The sequence below is a fragment of the Chenopodium quinoa genome, unplaced genomic scaffold (assembly GCF_001683475.1).
Source record: "Chenopodium quinoa cultivar QQ74 unplaced genomic scaffold, ASM168347v1, whole genome shotgun sequence".
Lineage (NCBI taxonomy): Eukaryota > Viridiplantae > Streptophyta > Magnoliopsida > Caryophyllales > Amaranthaceae > Chenopodium > Chenopodium quinoa.
This window is the reverse complement of record NW_018745675.1, coordinates 3,582,918-3,603,798: the sequence shown is the minus strand read 5'-3', so window position 1 is coordinate 3,603,798 and position 20,881 is coordinate 3,582,918. Positions and strand designations below refer to the sequence as shown.

The 20,881-nt window shown below is 36.1% G+C and overlaps 2 protein-coding genes across 3 annotated transcripts; one reads left to right on the top strand and one right to left on the bottom strand.

Annotated features, from left to right (window-relative positions):
- Positions 1–716: 716 nt before the first annotated feature.
- LOC110717202 (pentatricopeptide repeat-containing protein At1g73400, mitochondrial-like) lies at positions 717–10,480 on the top strand. The gene is made up of 3 exons (XM_021895848.1): positions 717–3,091; positions 8,528–8,944; positions 10,334–10,480. Exon 1 carries the CDS (start codon positions 990–992, stop codon positions 2,676–2,678), a length of 1,689 nt encoding a protein of 562 aa, XP_021751540.1. The 5' UTR covers positions 717–989; the 3' UTR covers positions 2,679–3,091; positions 8,528–8,944; positions 10,334–10,480.
- A 267-nt stretch (positions 10,481–10,747) lies between these two features.
- LOC110717204 (protein IQ-DOMAIN 1-like) lies at positions 10,748–14,696 on the bottom strand. 2 transcript variants are annotated; one of them, XM_021895849.1, is made up of 7 exons: positions 14,396–14,696; positions 14,176–14,229; positions 13,788–13,890; positions 13,306–13,689; positions 12,680–12,913; positions 12,449–12,571; positions 10,748–11,634 (listed from the first exon to the last, which is right to left on the bottom strand). In XM_021895849.1, the coding sequence occupies exons 2-7, from the start codon at positions 14,211–14,213 to the stop codon at positions 10,966–10,968; spliced, it is 1,551 nt and encodes a 516-aa protein (XP_021751541.1). In that variant the 5' UTR covers positions 14,214–14,229; positions 14,396–14,696; the 3' UTR covers positions 10,748–10,965. The 2 variants fall into 2 exon arrangements, with proteins under 2 accessions (XP_021751541.1, XP_021751542.1); XM_021895850.1 differs by lacking the exon at positions 14,176–14,229 and having other exon boundaries at positions 14,396–14,692.
- Positions 14,697–20,881: the final 6,185 nt, after the last annotated feature.

Below are 20,881 nucleotides of genomic sequence, written 5' to 3'. Positions count from 1 at the left end.
TTTCATTTGTGAATCTTTGTAGGGGCTTCCACCATTGTTTTTATCGGTGGTAAGCCCCAAAAAACTTTTTAATTGCTTTTAATAAATGGATCCCGTCTTTAAGATGGTGGTTATTCTATTAGGCTTAATTTCTTTTTTCTGTCCGTCTGCCGAAGTTTGAAGATAGAGTTTCATAATCTTTGGAAGTGTCTAGAAAACTGTATGTGTATTTTCACTCAACACAATTATTCATCGGTGGATCTCAAGCCGAATTAGTGCTAGCTCACAGATTGTATTGCTTCGGATGAAGTTTTTTATTAAGGCGATCGTTAATTGAATTTGCGATGTAACTAGTTCTTAGGTGATTTGTACTTGTGTTGGCATTTTAGATTTCCTAGGAAATGTTTGTAAGTGTCGTTTAACTATTTTTCATTAATGAATTTTTTTTTATTCTTGTAAAAAAAAAGAAAAATTAAAAAACTTATTAAATTGTGGTGGAAGTGATGGTGGGATTTTTTTTTCTTCTTATAATTATTTCTTAATTAAGGTTTAATTATTTTATTTCCTAATTTTTTAATTATTTAATAAAAAATATTAGATCAATTAAAATAAGACACATGTCAAGTTTTTACCTACAATACAACTACAAATAAGTTAAGGACCATTTTATAAAGATAGTATTAAAAAGTGGGATTATTCCCAAAGTTTTAAAAAGTGGGACTATTTCAAAAATACTTTCAAAAGATGAATTATTGTTGAAAGTTTTTTTATAAGGAGTAATTCGCAGATTGATTTATAGAGCAGATGAAGAAGTTTAGTGAAAGAGCCCACTGTTTCAGATATTGAACAAGGAATCACTGAAATTTCTGGGATGTATACGGGCATTTCATGGGGAAGAAACGGTCCGCCATTGTTGCCACTCTCTTGAGCTTTCTTTCAATTGTTATCGGTGAAAAGGTAACCTTCTCCAATCTTGCTTTATCATATAACACCAGCTAATTTCCTTCAAAATGTGGAGAACTTTTGTAAATTCAATTGTTAAGCAGTGCAAGAATTCAATTGATTTCCCTACCCTCCAAAACCCAATATTCTATTCTGTTTCTAGTTCTTTATTTCGTAATGATTCTTCGATTATCGGGTATACATTGATTTCCAAGCCATATTCTTCAAAGGGTTACTCTAAATTTGGGAACCCATTGAGAAAATTTTACTCCACTGGAGTGTCCAATGACTTTGTGGGTGAAGATGAAAAGAGTTTAGTCTATAATAGTGTTGATGGGTTGCATAAAATTATTATGGAAAATGTGGGTTGTGATAAGAATATGGAGAAAGCTCTTGAACAAGCTGGGATTTCCTTGACAACTGAGTTGGTTATAGAAACCCTTAATAGGTTTCGGTTCGAGGAGAAAACTGCTTTTAGGTTTTTCATGTGGGCGGCTCGACAGGAGAATTATTACCATGAATACCAGGTTTACAATGAAATGATTGATATATTATCTTCTACCAAGTTCAAGGTTAAACAATTTAGGATTGTTTGTGATTTGTTGGATTTCATGAAAAGGAATGATAAATCGTTGATACCCATTGAAGTTCTCTTGACTATTTTGAAAAAATATACGGAAAAGCATTTGATGAAAGTCCTGACATGTTCAAAGAAAAAGAGAGGAGTTAGGGTTAAAGTGCAGCTGGAGATCAAGGCACTTAACTTGCTACTTGATGCTCTTTGCAAGTGTTGTTTGGTTGAGGATGCAGAGATTCTGTTCAAGAAGGTGAAAAATAAGGTTGCTCCAGATGCCAATACCTTCAATATATTATTTTTTGGGTGGTGTAGGGCTAGAAACCCTTCTAGAGGAATGAAGATTTTGGAGGAGATGTGTAGCACGGGTTTTACACCTGATAGTTTTACCTATAATGCTGCAATTGAAACCTATTGTAAAGCAGGAATGATGACTGAGGCTGTTGGTTTATTTGAGTTGATGAAAACAAAAACCTCTATCTCATCTCCTCCTACAGCAAAGACTTATGCAATAATGATTTTGGCGCTTGTTAAGGATGATCAAATGGAGGAGTGTTTTAGAGTAGTTGGGGATATGATACAAAGCGGTTGTCTTCCTGATGTTTCCACTTACAAGGAGTTGATTGAAGGAATGTGCTTAGCTGGAAAGGTGAAGGAAACACACCAATTTTTGGAAGAGATGGAAAAGAAAGGGTATCCATCTGATATTGTCACATATAACTGCTTCCTCAAGGTTCTTTGTGAAAATAGGAAGGCTGATGAAGCAATTCAGCTTTACCGGAGGATGGTTGATGTGGACTGTATGCCTAGTGTTCACACTTTTAATATGCTGCTAGAGATGTTCTTTGCAATGGGTGATCCTGAGGGAGCGCTTGAGGCTTGGGATGAAATGGGCAAGAAAAAATGTGATCGAGATGTCAATACTTACTGTGTAATGATTGAAGGACTTTTTGATTGTGACCAAATTGAAAATGCATGTTTGTTTTTGGATGATGTTGTAAATCAGAGAATTAAGATACCTTATCTGAAGTTTGATATATTTTTGAGGCATCTGTCAAGGATTGACGATCTTCGTAGAATTCGTAAACTTTCAGAGCACATGAAAAGGTTTTTCAATCCTGCTATGGCGAGACATTTTGCACTAAGTCAAAAACGAAAGGCATTGAGTTTTAGGAACAAATGAACTTTTGAAATTTATTTGGAATTCTAAAACCTCGTTATGGCATCATGGTATAGCCTATATCAAGAGCAAGCAAACATGAATAATTGATAAAGTAAAACACATGCGACCGCATGTGTTGTAACAATGTTCCTAGGACCAGAGGAGATTTATCAATCAAGTGCATTAAAGTTATGGTGCGTTAGCTTCTTGGTATGATTGTCTCCACTCTTGGATGTATTAGATTAACATTGTTATAGTTTATATAAATCTTACATCCTTACTGGCTTGACTTCTGACTTGGTATTACATAAAAGATTGTACCAATAAGTTTACTATTCATTACATTGGAGAATTACGAAATTGCCATGGTACAAAAACCACCTGAGCAGCTCTCTAGATGGGACTTCATGAATTACAATTTTATTGCTGCCCAGGTAAGTATTTGTTTTTATTTGATTACGTACTGTAGCCTCCTCCCGCCCCTTTTTGTAAAAGGGTCTCTTTCTAGCGTTCTGTTTCCAGTCCTTACTTGCATTGCATGTACTTCGTATATTGTTTAGAATCAAGGGCTTAACCTCATGCATGACACTAACACTAATTACTCCATTATTCTATACATGCCCAACAGTATATTGTAAAACAATTAAGAGTGGGTAGGGTGTTGATTGTTGTGATAATGTTTCCTTTCCTTTTAGTTTTCACATCCCTCTTGAAATGATTGAAAGTATTTCTTGGAAAAGTATACTAGTAAGTAGTAATATGATCACAAAATTTAATGAAAAATGGTATGTTTGGACAAATGAACTAATGGATAAATGAAAGAGGAGAAGGTTAGCCCAAAGAAGTGAAGATGAGCTAAGTAAATGATTAGCTGTAATGAAGAAGCTGTACTGAGGGAGAAATAAATATATTTAAAGCCAAATATTTATATACTTTTATACTGTTTACATGTGAGAAGCTTTGACTTCTTTGTCTTGTCAGGCTTTTCTTTTAAATGATTTTACTAAAACATAATATTCGGTTTACTGGTTTACATCCTTAAATCATGGTTGGTGTACATTGTTTCCAGTACTCCTATTTAGATCTGAATAAAGTAAAATTGGAAAGAAGAGAGAAAGCTGTTGGTTCCCTGATCTTAGTTCTCAGTTATGAAGTAATTTGTATTGCTATTCTGCAGTGTATTTTGGTAAAAAGTAAAAAAAAATTCTGTTGTTTTTTTCAATGCTTCTTTTGATTGCTCTTAATTGCTTTAAATATTACTCTAGAGGTTTGGTGATCCATAGCTTCGTGTTTGATGTTTGGTTGTCCAGATTGTGCATACATAAAAGAGTGTACACTGTGCACCATATATTATTGATTGGTAATTTGGTATACATTCAGAATGTTAATTTTATATAATTTATTGAAAACAGAAGCTATAGTACACCTGGATAAGCAAGTATGTGCTCAAATTTTGCTTTTTTAAGATTAACCAAAATATTTTATGAGGTTACAATTTGATGCCATGATTCTGTCATTTGAGATTGATAGAATTATTGAACTCATTGCAAGATTCTCAATCATCTGTGATTTTTGATGAAGCTTCCATGAGTTATGCAAAACTTATGTCGGCTAAGTGAAGTATAGATTTAATAAGATACTAAAGGAGAATGTAGTAAATTAATGTTGCCGCATAGACAACCATGGTAAATACTTGAAGAAGTGCTCTTTAATTATCAGATTCTTATTTTACCATTGATAAAAGGAGTATACTAGTGTTAATAGTACCTCATGCATGAACTCTAACACTAATTACTCCATGATTCTATACATGCTTTAACTAGCAGTAAAGTTATGTATGGATATTGAATAGTTGAAAATGTATACATCACTATTTGGACCTATTTAGTACTCATAGTTTGGGAAGTTGTGTGATGTCTATCTTGCTTGATTTCAACTACTTTGAACTTTCGGCCATGAAATTAGCAATCCTTGTTACTTGAGATTAATGGTGGATCCTACTATTTCTATTATTAGCTGAATTGAGATTATTAAGAAAAAGTAAACAAGCTGCATTATCATACTTCATCCGTTTTTATTTAGTTGCATTACTTTAGTTTCATGGACTTCTAGGCAATTTTTGGGGTAGAGAGAGGTAGAGAGAAAAAATAAATAGGGCCCATGTGATGGGAGAAAGATAGATAGAATTTATTAGTTAAAAAAGAAAGTGATGCAACTAAGAAACGGAGGAAGTAACTATTTTGCTAATTAGCTTTTCATTTTGAAAAACGTATGAAGTGTCTTGAAGAAGTAAATCAAAGTGAGTTTTAATGGCGATTATCATTGATAGATCAATTGTGGAGTTCAATGTATTTGTTTAGGTTGGTTTTTTTATTTTTATTTTTATTTTAATTAAGAATATTAAGCTTGATCTTGCAAAGTGTTTAAAGATTTCTACTTGTTTCAAGAGACTAGCATTGACAAAAGGATTTACTCCCTCCGTCCCAAATAAATTATCACACTAACCTTTGCATAGGGCTTTATGTGATACTCCCTCCGTTTTTTATTGCAACAGATTGACTTTTAAAATATTCATTTAGTGGCTTTTACTTGTATTATTAACTAATGTATAACAAACAAATTATGTCTTGCAATATGTTGTTGAATTGGTTACGATATATATTTTCATAATGTCAACATTTTATAATTTAATCTAATATAATATCAAAAATATTAATGGTTAAAGTTGTATAATGACAAGCGTGTCTGGTTAAACTATTGCAATTAAAAAAAACGAAGGGAGTAACTTGTTCTGTTATCTATTAACTTCCTCTTATTCTTTTTAGTTGACATGTTTATTCTTTGGATACTTTTAACATAAGTTATTTTGACTTTTTTTTTTGTGATTTATTTAGTCAGGGGGAGTTATTAGATTTGTCTCAATGTGTGTGTGTGTGTGTGTATATATATATATATATGATTATTTTAATTGAATGAGAGAGGGTGTGGGACCCAAACTTTCGTAGTTGGGACTAGGAAGAGAGAGTTAATAAAATAGTAGCAGGTCCATTTCATAAAAGAATGTGTGATAGTTAAGTTGGGACAAACATAAAAAGAAAGTATGACGATTATATTGGAATATAGTTACTACTCACTAGTTACGGGGCGTTTGGAATGTGGGAATTGGAGTTTGGAGATTACAATGTGGGAATGGGATTGGGAATTGATTGTTGGGAATACATAAAAATATGGCAATACTTTGTTTGGGTGGTGGATGGAAATAGATAAGAATAAATAATAAAAATACAAAATCATCCTTACTAACCTTTCTCCTCCATTCTTTTCATTAATGGCAAAAATGTCATTTTCTACCTATTCCCATTCCCTTCCATTTATTACCTACCCTTCTTAGGTAATAAAATGGTGGGAATTCATCCCATTTATTCCCAATCCCAATCCCATTCCCTCTTTTATTCCCAATCCCATTTAACAAACAAGAGAATTTTTTTGAATAGGGATTAAAATTCCCATTCCCACCCTCAATTCCCATGTGCCAAATACCCCCTACTCTTTTTGTCCCTAACTAATATAGAAAAAATTGAAACTATTAATCTCACCTTTGCTCGATCTTTCCAAAATAATCCCAACTTTGACATCAATCTTCTTTTAACAAGCTATCTAACCTACAATCTGTATAAAAGGTTAAAATCTTTGTTTTCTGTTTTTTTTTTTTTTGGTTAAATCTCTCTCCTCCCACCTCCTCACCCCCTTCCATGGCAACCCACCATATCACCACCACACCACCACCACAACCACCACTCCAATCACACCCACTAACTCGCTGCCGCCGCCACCACCATAACATCACCACCCCTACCCCAAAAATCCCCACCCTGAAAACAACCACCCCCACCATGGAAACCCAACCCCAGCCCTAAACTGAACCCCACCATCTTACCTTAGAAGGTGCTTTATGTGATGAACTGATTTATTTTTTTTTAGTTTATAATTCTGATTTAATATTGGTAGTAAATAAAGATTAAAGCTTGAATATTGATTGAAAACGGCAAAAAGTTTACAAAAGATAGGTTTAATAGTTTAAGGCTATCAATCTTAAATAGTGAGTTTAGCTCACAACTCTCCAAAATGGCTTTAGGCCATGACTCTCTAAGGTTTCCCTCAATACAAAATTCTGCCTACCTTCTTCTTTCTACCCTCTCCCCATTTATACTAAGGCTAAAGACTATTAACCTAATAATAATAAACTTCCCAAAGTGCCCCTCCTAAAGTTAGTCTATTACAATACCGGCCCCCTAAACTTCCACCTTGTCCTCAAGGTGGATAATAGTCGACATTCGATTTTTGGCCTCGGCAACTATGATCATTGTTCCAGCTCTTCTATAGGCCAAAATTAAAGGCTAAACTCACTATTGAAGATTGATAGCCTTAAGCTATTAAACCTATCTTTTGTAAACTTTTTTCCATTTTCAATCAATATTCAAGCTTTAATCTTTATTTAGTACCAATATTAAACCAGAATTATAAACCCAAAAAATCAGTTCATCACACTTTAATGGTGGTGGTGGGTTTGGTCCTAGATTGTGAAAAATTTTCTATTATGAGCAAAATGTAAATCGAACCTCAAAAGAGAAAGTTCACCCACAGGCCGCTTCAATGGAGGAAAGGGAAGTAAAACTCTGGGAAGAGGAAAGGGATGGGGAAGGGGGTGATGATGGGTTCAGGGAAGGAGGGTTGCCATGGGGGGGGGGGGTAGAGCTGGCTTCGGCGGGGAAGGGGGTAGCAATGGGGGTGTGGTTCAGGCAAAGAAGAGGAAAATTAAAGGGAAGGGGTCAGCTAAGGCTAAGGCTAGCTGGGAGGGTTTTTTTTTTTTTTTTTTTTTTTTTTTTGCTTTTGTTTTTTATTATAAAAAAAGACCAATTAGAAAGCGACACATGGAATGTCTCCTTCAATTTACCAACCTAAAGAAACTGGTCAAGGGTCTGGTTTAAGAAGATATAGGTAAAAGGTGGGATTGCTTTGCGATTACTCAAATGTGGGATTGTTTTGAGAGGACTGGGCAAATGTGGGATTATTAGTTTTAATTTTTCCAATAATATATGCGCAATTTTTCTTTTTTGGACGTCCTAGAAGAATGCTCTTCTACATTTATGGTCATGTGGCCCATTAAAAAATGTGCGGTCCCACTATTTTACGTTTTCATCAATTCCACTTAACCAAAAATTATAGTGTGTACATTATACTTGGTGCATACTTTTTGGGTTGAAGGAGTACTATTGTGAATATAAGAAAACACGATTTTGATTATGTGTATTGGGTAGATTAAGCAACATTTCAAGGACCCTGACAGTCAGAAGCCTTGTGTTAATAAGTTGTGTTGTTTATTGAATGGTGGAACACTTTGAGATCTGTCTTTTGTATACGAATTGAGCTTTAGACGCTTAGTCCTTGTTTCTGAGCGGTTTTTTCTGGTGGGAATGCTTCTAGTGCTTATGGCGTCAAAGGCATAGTTATGATATTTTTTAGGGTACGGTTGGCAATTAATGAGATAAATGTTCTAGGGTACTGTTCTCATCAAATATGTTAATGGGATAAAGTTTTGTGTCAATACTCAGGAGCTTTTAAAGAGTTGTTTGCCTTTAGCTTGCTCATTGTATTACTAGATGATTCTGCCACATCGCAATTAAAAGCTAAATCTGATAGTGGTGGAAAGGATGGTGACTTGGTGAGTATGAAACACTGTAAATTGTCTAACAGTTACATTCTAGAATTCAGTGTTTGTCTTTTCATCAAAATCATAGTAATGATTTTATCTATCCATCTCACATGCCTTTTGATCCATAACTATACCTTTTTTTTATTCTATCTTTTAGAAGGAAACAATTTGGCTCCAAGGATCTTCACTTGTTGAGATTGATCATGATGAGAGACCAGAAGATGGAACTTTGGCACCATCTTTGTCAGTATGTAGATCTATAGCTCTGGAGAGTTGAGAATCAATAGATTCCAAGGTTTGCAGAGGATCTTATGTATTTAAAAGTGAAACAAGTCATAAAGAGAGCACAACAAAACTTTTCAACTCATAAGTTCTGGCTGATGTGGATATGAGGATTATCTTGGCTGCAGTGCAGCTGAAGATTGTCTATTGTTCTTGGACGAGTTTTCCCTGAATCCTCATTGGGGAAGCTGACCTCCGTTAACACCCACTTCAGCAGAAAGCAGAGCTGTGCACCAACCAGATTGATGAACAAGTTAGCCATGCAGTAGCCAATTCTCTTGAAAGTGATAAGGTATTTTTTCCCTTCTTTTCAGTTAAATACTACAATACTAGTCTCTGATGGTGAAACTTCTGACGAGAAACGTTTCTGTACAGTTGATTAACCCAAGCAGAATTCTCTGTATGTAACTTTAATTAATTTTTATTTTATTTTATTTTTGATTTATGTCTTCATAACTGTCATATAGGTCTGATTGTTAATGTTATGTGGAACCTTGTTATTGAGGCTTGATACTCATAATAATATGAGCTGATATCCTGATAATGCCTAACACTTTATAACATGTATAAATACTTTGTATAATTAAACAGTACTAACCCTGCTTATAATTCTGGTATACCGGAATATAGGTTTTGTGTACAATTTCTGATTATAGATATTGCTTTTTAGGATTTCAACATTGTTTTTTTTGCTTTTGTCTTTCTTTTTTTTTTTTTTTTGAGGAAAAGTTTGCTTTTTTCTTTGAGTTTGGCTATGATCTTCAATATAGATATGCATATCAGGTTTTAATGTACTAAATTCAGATTACTTGTGAGAGTAAATGTCATGAATCTGCAGTGTCTGTTGGTCCTATTAATCTTAACATAGGGAGCCTTAAAAAAATTGTGCTCATGGATTAATTTGAGGCTACTCAACATATTCAGCTCTTTTATAATAAAATTAGTTTACCACTCTTTTTTTTTTTTTTTGTGTTACACTTCCATTTTTGGCAAACTACTACATTATGAGTGTTACACCTTACATTAGTTACACTTATTAAAAATGGCCGTTTCTTTCCTTTGACATCCCAACTTTTGAATAAACTATTAACTCTATTATATTTTCTTTTGATTTTCAACATTGTATTATATTAAAGTCACTTAAATCATCTCAATTTATGTGCCGGTTAACCCTTTTTTTTTAAAAAAAAAAAAAAAAGGTATTAGTTTTTTTTTGGCAATGAAGGTTGATATTTGCTGTGCATATGATATGACTAAGGATGGGTCACTACTCATTTAGGGATGTAATCTAGATTCAAATCCAGATATTTGGACTTCTCTTCATATGCTCCACTGTTTTTGTCATAGACTTTCTTTTCATTGGGTCAAGGTATCAACATTTATTAGGGCTTGTTTGTTTTATTTATTTATTTATTTATTTATATATTTATCTTATTTGTAAACAAAATAAGATCTAGAAAAGATAAGTTCAAAGAAGAAAAAGTTCAGATAAGTTCAAACAAACGAAGTTCACATAAGCTCTAACAGTATAAGTTCAGACAAGTAGGCGCTTTATTTTTTAAAATTTCTGGAGTTCCTAATGCGTGAAATGTAAGGTTTGAATTGAATTCAGATTTATTGTGGCTGTATCATATTGTGCAATGAGAATAAACGTGGCTGTATCATATTGTTTCTATGGCAGGGAACGCATAGTAGCTGCTCTTAAGCTATGGAATGATCAGTTGTGGGCTGTGGCATTGACTGATCCTTGTTCGCGTGATTTTACTTCCAAGTGGTAGAAATGCAGTATACATTGCTGCAGTACTGGGTACAAAGAATTTGCTGTTATTTACTAGAATTCAGATTTGGCAGGTAAAGTTAATAAGAATTCCTGCTCTTGAGAACCCTGAAGCCAAGTAGTCTTGCTGATATTGCAACAATATACGAAGTATGCTTCTGCAATCAAAAGCAGGAGATGAAAAGCATATGCTGTAGGAATCAGCAAAGCCATGTGTGTTCTTTGTTTGGTGTATCTCTAACACCAGTCTGCCTTACATTGTTATAGATAATAGTTCCTGCTGTATCAGTCAAACTCAGAAATTAATGCCAGTGATTATTGATTACAAAATCATCATGCTTTATCCTCAATGTAAAATAAAGAAACCAAAAGGTTTAACAAACATACAGCTCTAAAGACTATGCCAAAGGGACTAATGACCAGCCTCAAGCAAACACGTACTTTATCAGCAATAATACAAACCGATATAAATAAGGGAGTAGTAAAATCAAAATCAGTTATTTTTTTAAAGTAAGAATTATGTTTTCATTTAAGTTCTAAGTATGATCTGAGGAAGTAGACCGCCTTGATCGTGCAGGAGAAGCAGGCTGAGAAGCCCTTTTCCTGGCTGAACTAACAGAGACTCTGTCAGGTGTGACACTCTTCTCCCTCTTGCATTCACCTCCAAATCGTGTTCTAGCCTTTGCAGATTCAGTGGCAGCCATATAACTTGGAACAGTTTGAGAACTTGCTAGGCTTTCATCATCCCTAACAGATGAACCTGTTACACTATTTCTCCTTGATTGTTCTGATTGCATACTCAGTGTGCTTCTTGCATCATCTTCTGGACCCCAAACGCTCTTCCTTGGGCTCATCTTTGGGCTTGGGGATCTCAAGTTTCGGGTTGCTGCAGTGGACTTTGAAGGGGCATTGGAAGTGGACAAGCGACCACCAGTTGAAGAACGGGGTTGTTTTCGAATGGATGTTGGGGAAGGCTTTTCACGGCCATAATAGGCTTTTGTAAGCTCATGATTCCCAGACAAAGTGGTCTTTGAGGAGGCCATAATACGAGGGGAGTTATCATTGCTAAAGTCTTTCTCAGGAGTGGTTGCGGTCTCCCATGGTTTAGCAGCTAACCATCGTTCTAACCAGCTCCAGCCCCAGTGGGGATTGTTTACATCCATAAACAATGTGTGCGCTGACATTGATGATGCCTTCCACGCTTGCTGTAGAGCATATGATTTCATTTAGCTACGTTGACAAACTAAGCTATTGGATTGTTCTTATTCTCCTGATAACTACCTTGCAAATTAAAGCTACTTTGCAAATTATAAAGGTGTTCTATTTTTAACACTCTTCCTAAGTAAAAGAAATAAAAAAAATTCTAAAGGACATGAATGTGTTAAATTTTAGAGTTGTTTTAAAAGTGTTATATAGCTCACTATCTAGAAATAAAATTGAATAAAAGTATTTCCTCCGTTTTTTTTTATTGCATCATGGAGTTTTGGGGGCAAAATTTGGTAGTGGGAAAAAGTAATAGAGAGAAATGTAAAAATACAAAATTGTCCATGTAATATAAAATAAAAAGTAAGTGTGAAAAAGTAAGGGTATGTAGGGTATTTGCAGTGTGAACATAGATATTTTTTATCCTAAAATGAAATTGATGCAATATTTTGTAAACTTCCCTAAAAGGCAAGTGATGCGATATTAAAAGAACGGAGGAAGTATATAACACACAGTACAGAAGTAATAAATATATAAATGAACCAAATTTTTTATTAATTGAACCAAGTTTGAGCCTAGCTCAATCAAAAAAACAATCTTAGTTGTACGAAAAGAAGACGCCTAATCATGAAGTAGTTTACACGCTTGATAAATATGCTTTTGCATAATGACATAGGTAAACCTTGTGTACATGACTCACTAACTCCTCTCCATTGTCTGCGCGATTTAAATTTTGCATTTTCTACCCTGAAATCCTTCATTTTCTTTGGGCATTGTTGCTGGGCATGTAAGCGGGAAAGAAGTCTAAGTCGTTACCTGATGGGTAAATGCATAAGCCAGAGTCCTTTCTCTTCTAATGGCTGCCTCATGTCTGCTTTGCAACTTTGCTTCGATCTGTTCCTTTGTCTTTCTACTGCTGTCCCAACCATCACCGTTTTGCTGCAACATGCTCAGCACATTTTGTCGTCAGCATAAGTACTACGAAAACAAGAAAACTATTGTAGTTTGACTCATAATTGCAGAAATTACTGTGAAGGATGAACATACATGTGATTTTTCAAGTTCCTTGGCTTGCTCTTTTGCATATTTCTGCTGAATCTGTTTCTGACGAGCCAGGTTTTCCTCAGCCATCTTCTGTCTTCTCTCATGTACCTGAGACTGCACTCGTGCTAATGTTTGCATTGACTTCAGAGTATTTGTAGTCTGACGTTTGATTGCCTGTCCTTGCATTACTGCTTTCAACCTCATCAGCCCTCGCAGAGCACGTAATGTTCTCCTCCCCTATAAAAAAATAAAGGCAATGAAAAAAGAAGCTCACCATGATATGATTTTTTTTCCTTACATGAAATGACTCACTCCACCTCAAATAAGATACATTTCTATTTTAGTTCGTGCAAGAATAATGAGTTATACTTCGAATATTCCCATAATGATACCTTAATAAGAATTTCAATGATAGACCAAGTCGTTATAATGAAGAATATGGTGATGTATAAGTTAAATACAAAATGATATTAAGCTAAAAACCCTTGAAAATGATCCTAAATCAGATAAGGCCTACTACACAATTTGTGACGAAGAGAGTAATACTTAATAGGCTTACAATCTAAACAAAATTACCATCTTATTTACCCTGAACTCTGTGATCATAATACTTTTAACAAATAACATACCATGTATCCTCGGAAAGCAGTTTGAATCTTAATGGCTGCAATTTCCTCCTTAGACTTGCCAGAAATAGGTGTAGTAGTTGCTGTCAGACGAACAACCTCTGCAGCAGCCTGAGCAGCTGCAACAGCCGCCTCAGCAGCCTTAGCAGTTGCTATAGCAACACTATAGGCATGTTTCGTCTGTTCCTTATCTGCAGCACTACTTAATTTCTGTTCCTTATCTGCTGCACTACTTACTTTTGCTGGTTCAGCGGCAGGAACAACCACCGGTGCCACAGTTGGCTGAGGAGGTAATGCCGTTGTAGCAGGGGCAGTGTCTGTTGGTGTTGTGTTCAGACCAGACCTCTTTTTCTTCCTAAACCATTTCTTCTTTGATTTTCCAGACTCCTGAAAATAGAAGACAGAACATCGAGCTTGTAACATTCGTCATAATCCTCGAATAAGGTTGACTAACTGGTTTATCACGAGAGTAAAATAAGAGAAACCTGAACAATCTCCTTCACCTCCGGTCCATTGAGAGCTTTTTTCATTGAAGAGAACCAGTTACCTTTTCTACCCATTTTCGCATCCGTTGACGTAGTCAAACACCTGGTTGTAATACAAAAGTTAAACAAATTAGTTGATTATTCTTCAAAAATCCGAAGAAAACATACTTCTAATCCTTAGATCATCCACCCAAATTTTAAAAAAAAAAATAAAAAAAAAAAATCCTAGATGAAACATAACCAACAAAAAAAAAAAAAAAACTGTCATATATGATCAATTCGATGATATCTTTATCAACGTTTTGGTATCTCAAAATCTGAACGTCAAGGTTATGTAGTGCATACAAATTTTCTGTTTTTGTTTTCAAGAACAACAAAATCAAATTACCTTAAATTACACAGCCAAAATTCTTTAGTGCACCCCATTTAAATTTGCACCCTACTAAAAACACACACAGATTCAAAATCTAGTTGATCGATAAAAAAAACTTCACTACAACAATCATGCAGTATAACTAAAAAAAAAATCATGGAAAAATACAATTTTCATACAGCAAAAATAGAAGAAAAGTATATAAATAGGTAGCAGAGAAACTGAAAATATATACCAGGTTTAAAAAGACTAAAACTTGTAAAGAAGCAAAGTTATGATTTGATGTGTTTTGACTTAAAGAGGGTATGAAGAAGAAAAGTTATTGCAGGCCAAGAAGAAAAAAAAAGAGAAGAATAATATTGAAGAATTCAATGAATGAATATTAGTATTAGTATTTGAGTTTGATGATAATGAAAGGGGTTTGTGTTTGTGGGGGCAAATAACAGTTAGTTACCAACTTAGTCGCTGCTTCATTGCATAGTGCTGCCCCACTACTTTCTTAATATTTCCAGGGGGGTGGGGGGACTCCACCTTTAATAACATTATCCTACCTCAGCTTTTTTTTATGTGCAACTTTGAGGAATATTTGTGAGACATAAAATATTCTAAAGTTACACATGAAAAAAACGGAGGTAGTATTATATTTTATTTGATGGTCAAATAAGAATTAGGCTTATCCAAAACAGAAAAAACAAATTTCTATTAAAAAAAAAAAGAAAAAACAAATATCGATCCATTTTATTCTAATTGTCTCATTTAAAATTTTGCACAATTTTTCTACAATTCGGTTAGTTGACATGTGAAATAAATTTTTGTAGGACGTTATAATTCATATGAAATAATTTCCCTAATGATATTCGTTGAAGTTGTTTAACAATGAAAAGTTGAAATTCCCATAAATTTAAATTGACTAAAATGTATTGTCAGAAAAAAAAAAAAAAATCAACTAAAAGGACCTTAGTTATTTACTTTCTTATGTTTTGTGGGAAGTTGAAATTTCCATGAATTCCAACTCCCTCTATTTTTGAGTTTTTGTGTCGTTTAGCTTTCCACTTTTATTTTGTCAACCAACAAGCACTATAATGCATGGATTTTAAAAAACATACGTATACGTACACATACAAATTTAAAAATTGTAACGTTTGGAAACTAAAAATCTAGATAAATTTAATAAGGTTACATATGATTATATGTATTATGAAGTACAAAGGAAAACATATATATAATCCATTTTTTAGGTACAAAAAAAAAAAAAAAAAAAATTGACACACAACACTTTCATGCATAACGATGTATTAGGTTGGATCATCAATATCTTTAACAGGCATGTAGAAGAGGGTGTCTCTTCTGAAACAAGTTACAAGTAGTAGCATCATTCATAGCATAATATCCTCGGAAATATCAATTCGTCTTCTCTTTAAGCCCATTAGTTAATTAATTAATCTCTTTCCTTTCTAGTAAACAACTAAACACTCTTGATTTTCATTTTCCTTGTTTGAATATTACTTGATTTTCTTTTAAAATTGAATATTTCTTGATTAAATTTCTCTAAATTGTGTTTTGGTTTCCTAAGTTTAATCATTCAAATTTTCATTTTTTCACACTAATAAAAGATACAATGAGGTTTAATTGAAAAATGAAAATTTATCAAAGCAAAGACTTCTAATTTCTAGCAATGTAACTAATTCCTTTAATTTTTGTTGAAGATTCCTGAAAGAAAGAATTAAAAAATAAATAAAATAAAAAGTGAGAATTTTTTAATGTTAACTAGTGTGTGGCCCGAGCGTTGCCCTAGAGTCTCAATTTGAGTGAGTTTTATTTTTTTGGATTTGAAAGATAGAGTTGAGATTGTTCCCTTTTAACGAATTTAAAGGTCATTGAACAACTGTAAATTATTTAAGGTTTTTTTTTATCATTTTTTTTTTAGATTGTATAGTGCATGAAAGATTCACTTTAAAATTGATTGTTGAATCTTGTAAAGACATTGACTTTGTAACAGAATTTAGATGATATTTTTTTCTTTTTTACTAAACGATATATATAGTTTTACCAAAAGAGTTAATAGTGTGAAATCAAACTTTTTTTCCTTCATGAATTCTTCTCCAAAAAAAAAAAAAAAAAAAAAAAAAAAAAAAATCATGAATAAAAATTTGAATATCATGAAGAACGGCAAACCATCTTAAATAATAGAATAAAAAATTAGGCAACTTACCAATTTTGTTTCCCTTGACACTATAATGATTATCGATCAGTATTCTCAAATAACTCAAATCTGTAATACACCATACAAAAAAGGTACAAAACCAAAAAATCTATATACCATTGAAAACCAAGTTCCCAAAGCCAATTAGATATTAAAGGGTAAAAAAGTAAGTGATTAAAAAGTTGTGTAAGAAAAAAACTAGCAAACCTTTGGAGATGAAGAGTCTAGTAGAGTTATAGGAATATTATAAGGATACATGGCTAGCTAATTGGAAATAAAGTGAATTATTGATGACTAAAAGTGAATGAATGTAAATTAAAGAGAAATGAATGTAATTTAAAGATAAAGAATAACATATAAAGTGAAATAAATGGGATTTGAAGAGAAATGAATGTAATTTAAAGTGAAATGAATGGAATATGAAAAGATAAAAAGAATGGGATTATTTGAAGAAATTAGAATTGATTGTGAATAACGGGTATTTCGTAGTAATTTTGCATTCCTTTTTATTTAATTTTTTTACTTAAAATTTTGACTTATTTTTTTGTTAATATATGCCTTGTAAATTATTTTCTTGTTGTGTATAGATCAAATCTTTAATTAACCCAAGCAATTTTTCCAATAATATATATTTATGCCATGTCATTGCTCACGTGTCGCCACCTCATACTAAGGAAGAGATGACACATGTCAATCACATGTAATCCCTTTGAGTTTTAATAGTAATATAGATTTGTGAGTTTTTGATATTGGAAGCAAGACACAAGCACTAATTATAAGTAACTATGCAAGACTGGAATTTTAGTACTTGTTCTAAAATAATTTAAGCCTGATGTTGTAAGTATAATACGAAGCATTGTTTTTGCATGCATTGATATATTTGTGCATATAGTTTTAGAGTTTGATTGTTATAATTAGCATAAGGCCCCCATATCCCCTAAGATGGCCCTGATTTTTAATGAAGTAATAGTAAAAAAAAAAATTATAAAGTTGATATTATGAAAGTGTACATTAAGACTGATCTAACAATATATTATACAACGCAATAAATTGTAGTACTTAATTTTAAAATAAATTAAGTCATTGTTAATATGTGAATAGTGTAACTAATTAAAGTGTGTTATATAAAAAAAAACCTAGAAGTAATAATCTTTAAGTAAAATTGTTATATATCACTAGGTTAGTCTTGTCCATTGCACGCTTTAATAGCTTAATTGTCATTATCATCGTCATCATCATCACCATCATCATCATTGTTGTTGTTGTTGTTGTTGTTGTTGTTGCTGCTGCTATTGTTGTTGGTGGTGGTGTTGCTGTTGCTGTTGCTATTGTTGTTGTTGTTGTTGTTGTTGCTGTTGTTGTTGTTGATGTTGCTGTTGCTATTTTTGTTGTTGTTGTTGTTGTTGCTGCTGTTTGGGGTAAAATTACCCCAGCCACGTGGCTCAATGGCTGAGCGACACGTGGCACCTAGCCATTGGTCAGCAGGGCTCCAATCCCCTGCTGACACGTGTCCTAGGAACCCTAAATGAGGAACCAATGCTCCCCACTATAAATAGTGGGAGAATCATCATTAATAGGGCATTCAATACAACCATAAATACATTTACACCAAACCCGAGCAATCTTAATAGCGGAATTCTCCCATTACGCGAGAAGTAATTACTCTTTTACGCACTTTCTTCCTCCCGTACATCACTGACTTGATCGTCGGAGGCGGAGCTCCACCCAACCGGAGTCTTCGTGGTTTTGCAGGTACAGGCGGTCGAAGGGCATTCTTGGAATTGTAACTCTCCCGCAGGACACATCAAAAAACCCCGAAACATTTGGCGCCGTCTGTGGGGAGAGTACTTCTGAGATGGCTTCTAACCCTGTACCACCGGATCAGGACAGGCGGCCATCGGCCGAGCCTGAGGTCCAGACGGACCATGAAAGCGGTGATGAGTATGGACTCGACACCTATGTGGCCCCAGACGGGTCCTTCAAAACCAAGCACACCCGTTCCAGCGATAAGAAGGAACGACAAAACATCCAAGCTGCTCCAAGCAACCCAGCCGGCAACCCGGTTGGAGCTGCACAGGCGGCAGAGGGCTCTGCTCCTGTCACAAGGAACGAACTCATGACCTTCATGAATAGTTTCAAAGGCGAAATCCAGAGCCTTATTCGGTCAGCTACTCCCAAGAAGAGTCAGCCGGCCAAGAAGCCTTCTAATAAGAAGGCAATCAAAGACCGGGTCCCTACCCCTCATCCAAAGCCAAAGGAGGGGGAGGGCATCAGGTTCGATCAAAACCGGCTCCGCTTCCCGCAAGCGGAACCCAGAAAACCCTTCTGGCACTTGTAGCCGGATGGTTCAAAAAAGATATTCTCTGACACCCGGACGTTTCTTCAAGAAAAGAGAAGTCTGGCGTCTGCGTCGGCTTCAACGTCGACCTTTCTAGACAGTTTTCGTGACACCTCTAACAAGCGTACGAGAACGAGTCTAGGGTGTTAGACGGGCGAACCATCCGCCCGGTCTGGACCCCAAGTGATCCAGCCTGGTCTATTTGGTTCGCCGAATAGGCTGGGTGGATCCCCTTTTACCCAAACGGGTCCGTTTGGCAGAAACGTGCAGCAGCCGTTCCAACTCATGGATTGGCAGCAGCGCCTGCTGAATTTGGGAGAACAGCCCTCGGCGTTCTCCCCTGAGATAACCCAGGCGGCACAGCCGGCCAAGATAAAAAACGTGTTGGTAGGGGCTTATGATGGCACCTCCAACCCAAAAGATCATTTAATGGCTTATTCCAACCTCATGTACCTACAGGGGTTGGATGATGTCGTCTGGTGCCGATGTTTCCCGGCTACCCTGAAGGGCATTGCCCAACGGTGGTTTGGTAACTTACCAGCCGGCTGCATCAACAGCTTCAAGACCTTGGCGTACTTGTTTACGTCAAACTTCTCAATGAACATCCCGGCTAAAAAGACAAGCCTCGATCTGGGGGCAATACAGCAGGGTGACAGAGAAGGGTCTGATGAGAATTCAGATTCAAGGGCTGTCTGACGAAGTTGCCTACACAGACTTCTTTAAGGGTCTGAAGGACGGGTCAACCTTTAAGTTTGACCTCGTCCAGAAAAGGTTAGCCACCCTCCAAGAGGCGTTAATGGAAGCTGAAGCCTACATACAGGCGACGGAGCTTTGCGCTGTAAAGCAGCCGTCAGATTCCAAAAAATCTGACAGAAGAGACAGCCGGCAATAACAACAGCAGCCGGCTAAAAAGGAAGAAAAGAAGAGAAAGGAGGTCTGGGCGGCAGACCGATCTGGTCAGCCGGCTGAGAAGCTCAGACGGAAATCTGAACCGTACGTTCCCAAGTACGAGTTCACAAAGGACTGCTCCTCCATCCTCATGGAGATCAAGGACCGGATGTCTCTCGACAAGCCAGCTGTTATGAAAAGCCCCGTAGGCAGCCGGGACAAAAGCAAATACTACCAGTACCATGAGGATGTTGGCCATGACACTAATGGTTGCCATAGCCTCAGGCGGCTATTAGACCGTCTGGCTGATGAAGGGGCTCTAAAGTCTTATCTGCCCAAAGCCAAGGGCAACACCCTGGCCAAGAAAGGGCAAGCGGCAAAAGCTGTTCTTGCCAATTCAGAAACGGATGAAGAGACAATCTTCACAATCGCAGGCGGCTTTGCCGGTGGGGGTCCCACTATCCGGGGCACCAAAGATAACATCAGGAAGCTGGTTAACTCAGTTGAGGAGACCCAAGCGTCGAAAGACATATTTCCTAAGGTCCTTATTTCTGAAAAGGACTGGGGCAAGGTCAGACGGCCTCATGATGACCTCATAGTCATCGAATGCAAGGTTGCCAATCAGAGAGTTGGCCGGATCTTAATAGATACCGGGAGCTCGTCTGACCTAATCAGTTATCAGTGCTTGACCAAGCTCAAGTACAAATCCAGTAGCATGCACCAGGCGCCCCACCCGCTTGTTGGCTTTGGGGGAGGTGTAGTGCATCCAGTAGGGAGCATAGATCTTCCCATCCGGCTGGGTGAAAAGGGGGAAGGACGCCACATGGTGATCAAATTCCTGGTTGTAGAAGAGCTTGCCGCCTACAACATGATTTTTGGCCGTCCGACCCTCAATGAATCCAAGGCTGTCATCGTTCCCTCCCTCATGCTTGTCAATTTTGAAAAGGACGATGGTACAGTCGGTTTCCTTAAGGGGGACCAGAGGACGGCTAGGGAGTGCTATCTTTCTGACATTAGACCTACTATGGGGGCAGCCGGAGACGGCAACCCCATAGACCTTGATAACTGCGATGCAGCAGTTCCGGCTCCAAGGGCAGCCGTTAAGAAAAGAAAGGCGGGCCAGACGGATCCTGTCAAGCAAGAAAAATAGCAATCACTAGCTGGGTAAATGTCAGATGATCAACGACCTCAGTCGGCTGGTGACTGCATTGATGTCGTCCTCGACGACAGCCGTCCTGAAAGAACTGTCAAGGTTGGGACAGTTGCTTATGAACGGTTGGGGGCAGACCTGC